This window comes from Lontra canadensis, unplaced genomic scaffold (assembly GCF_010015895.1).
Source record: "Lontra canadensis isolate GAN:19392208 unplaced genomic scaffold, GSC_riverotter_1.0 scaffold9, whole genome shotgun sequence".
Lineage (NCBI taxonomy): Eukaryota > Metazoa > Chordata > Mammalia > Carnivora > Mustelidae > Lontra > Lontra canadensis.
In genome coordinates this window covers 19,942,605-19,951,414 of record NW_022631003.1, presented here as the reverse complement: position 1 = coordinate 19,951,414, position 8,810 = coordinate 19,942,605, and the positions used below count along the sequence as shown (strand labels likewise).

The 8,810-nt window shown below is 40.8% G+C and overlaps 1 protein-coding gene across 1 annotated transcript; it reads left to right on the top strand.

The window, feature by feature from the left end:
• Nucleotides 1–8,326: 8,326 nt before the first annotated feature.
• LOC116866427 (60S ribosomal protein L23-like) lies at nt 8,327–8,810 on the top strand. The gene has a single exon (XM_032855416.1). It carries the CDS (start codon nt 8,327–8,329, stop codon nt 8,747–8,749), a length of 423 nt encoding a protein of 140 aa, XP_032711307.1. The 3' UTR covers nt 8,750–8,810.

Genomic DNA, 8,810 nt, shown 5'->3' with positions numbered 1-8,810 from the left:
TTCCTCTTCTGGGAAAGGACAATATTAATAATAGCTACCTTAGAGAACTTCTGGGCAAATTAAATTAAATTAAATCATGTACATAAAGCACTTAAAAAAGCATCTGATACATAGCATGGGCTCAGAAATATTAACTGCTATTATTTTGTTATTACATCTTAAGAATTAATTTTCTATTGATTTATTCTTTAATTACTTATGCCATATAATCAGCACTCCGTTTAATTTTGAATCGTCTTTTAATTGTGCACTTCTTAATTTTAACTCTTCAATTAAGACTGAAAGTTCCTTAAAGGCAAAAACTGATCCCTCTCTCATCATCTAATATGCTGCTCATCTAAATACTTGTTCATCAGTTAGATCTTCAGAGTTTGCCCTGCCTCTGCTTTCATTTATTTTGAATCATGGAAGCAGCACAGAAAGGTGGAAGAATGATGTGGGCTGGTGGAAAACATGGGAGGAGGGATGTGGTTCTAATCATGAACATTGACCTCCAGGGTTGAGTGGTCCAAAGAGCGGATGCCAAGAAGATGTGCTTAGAAACCTCTCGGGACCCAGAAACAGAAGTCATCATCATCATCAGGGTCAACACATACTGAGTGTCTACTACTAGTACTGAATTAGCTCTTAATCCTCACGACAACTGTGTGAGGGTGATGTTATCACAATGACCCCCGTTTCACAGTAAGGAAAAGTACAGCAGAGTGTAGAGCTTAAGCACCCAGCATGACACAGCCCTCACACACCTAGCAAAGGCACGTCACTGAAGTCAGATCTGCCCCGCCCTTGAGTCTGAGCAAGATATCCCTTAGCCTTCCCTATTCCTCCAAGTCTCCGCTTCGTGGAGCCTGCACCACAGGCAGCAGCAGTATGCTGCCCAAGTCAGACAAGACTGTGTCCCGTTCCACCTAGCTAGAGGCTTAAAGCAAATCATATGAATTCTTCATTTGCTGTTTCCTCATCCAAAAAAGGAATGATGAAAAGAAGGGAGTTTCATCAGAAATTTTCACTTCCATGGTGCAGAAGTGAACTGTAGCTGTTCTCCCTATTAACCTCTTCTCAGACAAGCTTCTGTGTCATACATTTCCTGGGTTTCCCTGGCCTCCATGTTCCCACTGCATCGCTTCTAACTATGGACTTGGTGTATTGCTGTGCTTTGTACAGTACTTTGTGCATTTTGGCATCTGATAAAGTTAAATTAGAAAAACTTCATGTGGCATCCCTGCATTTATTTTGGCTTCTAACTTGCAGAAGAAATCCTCATTTTAGGTCTTAGTATTTTTCTAAAATCAGGGATGAAAAGGAAAGCAAGCAAGCCACTCTAAGTTGAATCTACAGTGAGCTCAAGGAGGACATAAATGAGTATTGTTAGTACTGACTTAGGTAACCATGAAGGGAAGTGTGATAGTCAAGCACCATTTAATGTGGTGGCGCTCCCAGGTTCAGGTTCAACACCAACCAAACCTGTCTTGGATTTACTAGGTGTGGCAAAAGAAAATGCTGCCTGCAGGACAAACTGAGTTGAAAATAACAATGTGAATTCATAATTTTTTTCTCTTTAAAAAAAGCAGAAGAAAGCAAAACAATAAGGACAGAAAGCAAATGGGCATGAGGAAAATTTTGGGATGAAGGAAGTATTCTAAAACTGGATTAGGTAATAGCTGCATAAATTTGTGGAAACTCATCAAACTGTACAATTAAAACAGGTGATTTTTTTTTTGCTACATAAATGTTTCAATAAACCATTAAACATTTTTTAATTAAAAAAAAAAACACTGGAGTTCCTAGGTGGCTCAGTTGGCTAAGTGTCCCACTCTAGATTTCGGCTCAGGTCATGAGATCAAGCACCAAGCTGGGCTCCACAGTGGACATGGAGTCTGCTTGAGATTCTCTCTCCCTCTGCCCCTCCCCCCCCACTCTCTTTCTAAAATAAATAAATCTTAAAAACAAATACATAACAAAACAAAATATAACAAACAAATAAAACCAACTCTGAATGATTCCCAGACCAGAAAGAATAAGGGTGAGATAGGATGGGAGGTGAGGAGGGTGTGGGGAGGGGTATCTGGAATAGGGCATGGGATTGGTTTTAAATCTCATTTTGGATGAGAAGGGTATGACTGACCCAAGATATTGGGTTTTAAAGCCCAAGCAGGATTAGAAGAATGTCCCTGCATGATAATTGCCCAAATAGCATGTTGGAAACTGAAAGGTGAGGAAAACATTCATAGGAGGCCAGAGAGGGTAAAAGGAAACATGTCCCCACAAAGGGATGTCACAGTGTGATGTGTCTGAGCCAGAGTAGTATAAAGAGGGTATATGTGTGAAGAGGAAACAACATGAGATATAGGGCCCCAAGCAGATGAGGAGTATGTATATGCTATGAGATAGGCTGGCACAATGTATCAGAGTCTAAGCAGGGTGATGTCCCCACAGAGAGGTAGCCTGGAGTAGGATGCTGGAACCTGAGCAAGGTAGGGAAGGCATCCGCACCTGAAGGCAGTCAAGGTTGAGAAGTCCAAAACCAAGCAGGGTAGTAAATAAGATGTCCAAGCAGGGGGGCAATCTGGCACAGTGTTTGAGCATCCAAATGGAGTGATGAAGTCATCTACTCTGGAGTGGGGTTAGTAGCAGTTATGGGATATTGGTTATATACAGAGGGCCTAGGAGTGTGACATCCCAGTAGCACTGACCACACATAGAGCCCAGATGTTGGTTTCTAAGTGCCATTATAGGGGCGCCTGGGTGGATCAGTGGATTGAGCCTCTGCCTTTGGCTCAGGTCATGATCTCAGGGTCCTGGGATCGAGCCCCACATCAGGCTCTCTGCTCGGCGGGAAGCCTGCTTCCTCCTCTCTCTCTGCCTGCCTCTCTGCCTACTTGTGATCTCTCTCTCTGTGTTAAACAAATAAATAACATCTTTAAAAAAATAAAAATTTTTAAAAATGCCATTATTTATTAAAAGGAACAAGGTTCCCTTGAAGAAATGATTCTTTCCAAACTGTGGAGGGAAAGCACAGAAACTTCCTGGAATGCCTTGTGGTGCCAGAAATAAAGAAGTGCTTAAAGAATTATAGGGGTTCATCAAAAGGACACAAAAGCCAGCTGAAATGGGGGTTCTCCTCTGGCCAAGTCTGGGATAATTTAAGCATCAACATAAACAATAAAACAGGAAGCCGTTAAGTCCATACTGATATAAAGAAATAAATTGAAAGCTTCATGAAGAGGGGGTATTTATATTCCTACAAACCACCTCTCCATAAAAGTTACTAATCACAAAAGGAAAAAAAGTAACTACATAGTGAAGAAGCCTCACAGATGCCACCATAATCAAATGATCAAAGTGACCATATCAGTAATGAGAAAATCAAAACCAGGAGCCATCTCATAAGCTGTCATGTAAAGAACACAGCATCACTTCTATCATATTCAGTTAAAAGTGCATAACCCAAATCTAATCGTAGGAACACATTAGATTCAAATTAAGGAATATACTACAAAATAAATGGCCTGCAGTTTTGAATAGATCTGAAGACTGGATTGTAATAATGTGTTAGTGTTAACTTCCTGATTTTGATGGTTGCATTTATGTTAGGTAGGAGAATATTCTCCTTCGTAGGAAATATAAACTGAAGTACTCAGGGATGATGACACATTGTATCAACAATTTTCTCTCAAGTGATTTAAGGTAGAAAAGGTTCCTTGCTATACTTGCCACTTTTCTATGAACTTGAAATTGTTTCAAAATTAAAATTATTTTTAAAACATGTATGGATGGGCGCCTGGGTGGCTCAGTGTGTTAAGCTGCTGCCTTGGTCTCAGGTCATGATCTCAGGGTCCTGGGATTGGGTCCCGCAGCGGGCTCTCTTCTCAGCAGGGAGTCTGCTTCCCTCTCTCTCTGCCTGCCTCTCTGTCTACTTGTGATCTCTCTCTGTCAAATAAATAAATAAAATCTTTAAAAAAAAATAAATAAAACATGTATGGAGTTGTGGGGAATCACAACACTCACACCCTAACAGTGAGAATAAGGGGGTTAATCTACAAAATCAAAGCTTCAAAAAAAAACCCATTAGAGATATGAGGACACAAAGAAACTTAAATGAACTAAACTGCAGTGTTATAAAGGGCTTCCATGTTAAAGGATAAAACATTTATAAAAGATGGGAATAAGAAGGGCAGCTGAATTTTCAATGAACTTCTAATGGCTGCGTGTGGCAAGCTACAGTGCAAGTCTGCACCACCCACCAATGTTTTCCCCTGGCCTTCACCAAATACACAGGGCTAGTAACTCAATGCTGGAGACAGGGCAGGAGAGCTGAGAGAGAGCTGAGAGAGATCGCCACTAGTATGCAGGTCTTCTCCAAGTGCACAGCTACAGCCATGAGAAGAGAGCTGAAAGGAATCCCTCTGAGGACTCCTCTTCAGGGAGAGTACTTCAGGGGTCCTCCAAAGACTGGGGACAGAGCAGCAAGGCAAAAGGCAAAAAAGTTTCTAAAGGTGTATAAAGCCAGTAATGTGACAGGAATGCAAAGAGAACTTCCCAGAAACACATACCAAGCAACTATGCTAAAAACAGAGAGAGATTTCCATGGTCTGTGAAGCTGGTGGCTGGATATAAAGCATAAAGAGATCTCTGTAGTCTTGCTAATGTCAGATCCCAAGCTCTGCTAAAGGAAAAGTCCTCATCCTGCTCTCAAAACATTTGAAGCTGGGATGCCTGGGTGGCTCAGTTCATTAAGTGGCTACCTTCGGCTCAGGTCGTGATCCCAGGGTCCTGGGATCGAGTCCCACATCCGGCTCCTGGCTCAGCAGAGAGCTTGCTTCTCCCTCCCACTCTGCCTGCTGTTCTCCCTGCTTGTACTCTCCCTCTCTGTTAAATGAGTAAGTAAAACCTTAAAAAAATTATTAAAAAAAAAAAAAAACATCTGAAGCCAATGGTGACCTAAATCAAACTAAACAGGAAAAGTCCCAGACCCACTTTTTTTTTTGAAGATTTATTTTAGAGACAGAGAAAGAGCAAGTGGGGCATGGGGGGATAGGGAGAGAGCAAGCCCTTAAGCAGATGCACCAGTGAGTGGTAAGCCTCACATGGGGCTTGATGCCAGGACCCTGAGATCATGACCTGAGCTGAAATCAAGAATTGACTGACTGCTTAACCAACTTAATCCTCCAGGTGCACCACCTAGAGCTATTTCAAATTTCAGCCTCCTATAGAGTACGTCCTTTGTCAAGGATAAATATTATTTCAATTTCTAAAATAATGAAGCATATAAAGAAGGAAGAAAATATGATCCAGTATCAAGAGGGGAAATAGTCAATAAAAGCAGGCACAGAGTAGGTCTAAATTTTGCAATTATCAGACAGGGACTTTAAAATATCTTTGATATTGGGGCGCCTGGGTGGCTCAGTGGGTTAAAGCCTCTGCCTTTGGCTCGGGTCATGATCCCAGGGTCCTGGGATCGAGCCCCACATCCGGCTCTCTGCTCAGTGGGGAGCCTGCTTCCCCTTCTCTCTGTCTCTCTACCTGCTTGTGATTTCTCTCTCTCTCTGTCAAATAAATAAATAAAATATTTTAAAAATGTATCTTTGATAAATATGACAAAGGAACTAGTGGAAAAAGTAAACACCATGTCTAAACAATTGAGGAATTTTAGTAAAAAGAGAAAGAAAGAAAGAGGAATAGAGAGGGAGGGGGGAAAGGAAGGAAGGGAGACAGGGAGGGAGGGAAGAAAGAGAGGAGAGGGAGGGAGGAAGAAAGAAAGGGGAAAATGAAGAAAAGAAAAAAGAAGAAGGAAGAAACTGCTAAAAATAGAAAAATATGATATCAGAAATGAAGAAGTCATTTGATGATCTTAGCAGAATTAGGTGCACAGCAGAGGAAATATCAGTAAACTTAAAGATAGATCAATAGAAATTATTCAAACTAAAACAGAGATGAAAAATGGGGGGGGGGGGGACAGAGCAACTAAGATGCTGAGATGATATCAAATGGCCTAACATATTTGTATTTGAAGTCTCAGAAAAAGAAGAAAGACAGAATGAGACAGACTATTTGAAGAGGTAAAGGACACAAATTTTCTAAAATTGATTAAGGAAATCAATCCATAGACCATAGCAGCTCAATGAACCCCAAGCAGGATAAATACAAAGAAAACCACACATAGACATATCATAGTTAAAGTGCTAAAAATTAAAGATAAAAATAAAATCTTAAAAGCATCCAAATTAGGGACGCCTGGGTGGCTCAGTTGGTTGGACGACTGCCTTCGGCTGGGGTCATGATCCTGGAGTCCCGGGATCGAGTCCCGCATCGGGCTCCCAGCTCCACGGGGAGTCTGCTTCTCCCTCTGACCTTCTCCTCGCTCATTCTCTCTCTCACTGCCTCTCTCTCAAATAAATAAATAAAATCGTAAAAAAAAAAAAAGAAAGCATCCAAATTAAAAAGAACTGTTATGAATTATGGCTGACTTCTTATCACAAACAGTGGAAGTCAAAAGATAATAGAAAATCTCCCTTAAAGAGCTAAATTAAAAGAAAAGAAACTTGTCAACCTAGAAATCTACATATATTTCAAACATGAAGGTAAACAAAAGAAATTTTCAGACAAAGCTGGGGGAATTTATGTTCATAAAACCTGCTTTACAAGAAGGGAAATGATACAGATTGAAGTGTAGATTTGCATGGTTGATATGAGCCCCAGAGACCATAAATATAAAGCTAAATATAAAAAACATCTGTATGTTTTTTAAAAACCACTGGCTGGGGGCACCTGGGTGGCTCAGTAGGTTAAAGCCTCTGCCTTCGGTTCAGGTCATGATCCCAGTGTCCTGGGATCAAGCCCTGCTTGATCTATAAGAGAGGTAAGGATACATGTCAAACTGCTCTCTGCTTGGCAGGGAGCCTGCATCCCCCACCCCAGCCCTCTCTCTCTGCCTGTCTCTCTGCCTGCTTATGATCTCTGCCTATTAAATAAATAAATAAAATCTTTTAAAAAAAATGAAAACCACTGGCTGTTTAAGCAACATAATAATGACATTGTACAACATACAGCATGACAACCAGGGCTCAAAGAATGGGAGTTTAGTAAGCAAAATTATAGTATCACAAGAGTCGTACATTGTTTGAGAACTATAATAATGTTATTTAAAGGTGGGTTGTGCAAAATTAAAGAAAACTCTAGGGAATAAAACCACTAAAAATAAAAGGTGATATTTAGCTAAATAGTCAATGGCAAATTAAAAAATATTCAGTTTGTCCAAAAGAGGTCAGGAGAAGAGGAACAGAGAAACAAACAATAGGACAAGTAGGAATAACCAAAATGTTAGGATAAACCTAAACATATCAAAAGTTACCTTAAAAAAAAAAAAAAAAGTTACCTTAAATATAAATGAGCTAGCCTACAATAAGAAAACAGAAATTTTCACACTGGGGGAAAAAACCCAAGTATATGCTATTTAAAAGAAACACAGAGGCGCCTGGGTGGCTCAGTGGGTTGAGCCTCTGTCTTCGGCTCAGGTCATGATCTCAGGGTCCTGGGATAGAGCCCTGCGTTGGGCTCTCTCCTCAGTGGAGAGCCTGCTTCTCCCTCTCTCTGCCTGCCTCTCTGCCTACTTGTGATCTCTCTCTCTCTGTGTCAAATAAATAAAATCTTTTAAAAAATAAAAATAAAAGAAACACAATAGAAATAGAAAGACACAAGTGGAAGGGGGACTTAGAAAATTTTAAGAAACAAACTTCGAAGTGTAGGAACACCTGAGAAGCAGGGCCTGAAGGAGGGTCTCACTTGTTCAGTTTTAAACTCAGCGCTGTCCAGGAATCATGATGTAGGAATGGTGTGCCCCACTTCATCTTTCTGAGGAACTCCCTCAAGATAGAGGGGGAGTTACAATGCTGGGAACAAAGCAGCAAATGTCAACTCCATACCCATAAATAGCTACATTTCCTGATCAGTATGAGAGGACCACTCCAACTACTTAATATTTCTAATCAACACAAAGCACTTGACCTTTAAGTTGGCCTATGCAGTCTTATTTTGGGTAAATATAAGACTTTTCTTGGGCTCTGAAAATAGTGAAAATAGCTCACACACCTTCTGTGAACTCCTAGGGAACTGCAGACAAATCTCTGGTTTGAAACTAGAATTTGGAGGCTACACTGAGTTCTAACAACACTTGAATCTAAAAACATAAGAGTGAGTTTATGTTTTCCCATTTCTACTTCAACATGTAAGGAGCTTGGAAGTTACCACTCCATCCTAACAACCACACTGAAAAATTAACAACTTGCTTTTTTTTTTTTTTTTTTTTTGTCCTTTTCCGGCATTCAAGATGTCGGAGCGAGGACGTGGTGCGTCCTCCGGTGTGAAATTCCGGATTTCCCTGGGTCTTCCAGTGGGTGCCATGATCAACTGTGCTGACAACACAGGAGCCAAAAATCTGTATATCATCTCTGTGAAGGGGATCAAGGGACGATTGAACAGACTTCCTGCTGCAGGTGTGGGTGACATGGTGATGGCCACAGTGAAGAAAGGCAAACCAGAGCTCAGAAAGAAGGTACATCCAGCAGTGGTAATTCGACAACAAAAGTCATACCGGAAAAAAGATAGTGTGTTTTTCTATTTTGAAGGTAACGCGGGGGTCATAGTGAACAATAAAGGTGGAATGAAAGGGTCTGCTATCACAGGACCAGTCGCAAAGGAGTGTGCAGACTTGTGGCCCAGGATTGCATCCAATGCTGGCAGCATTGCATGACTCTTTGGTGTAATTGTTTAAAAAAAAATTAAAAATTATTTGCTCCCGAAAAAAAAAAAAA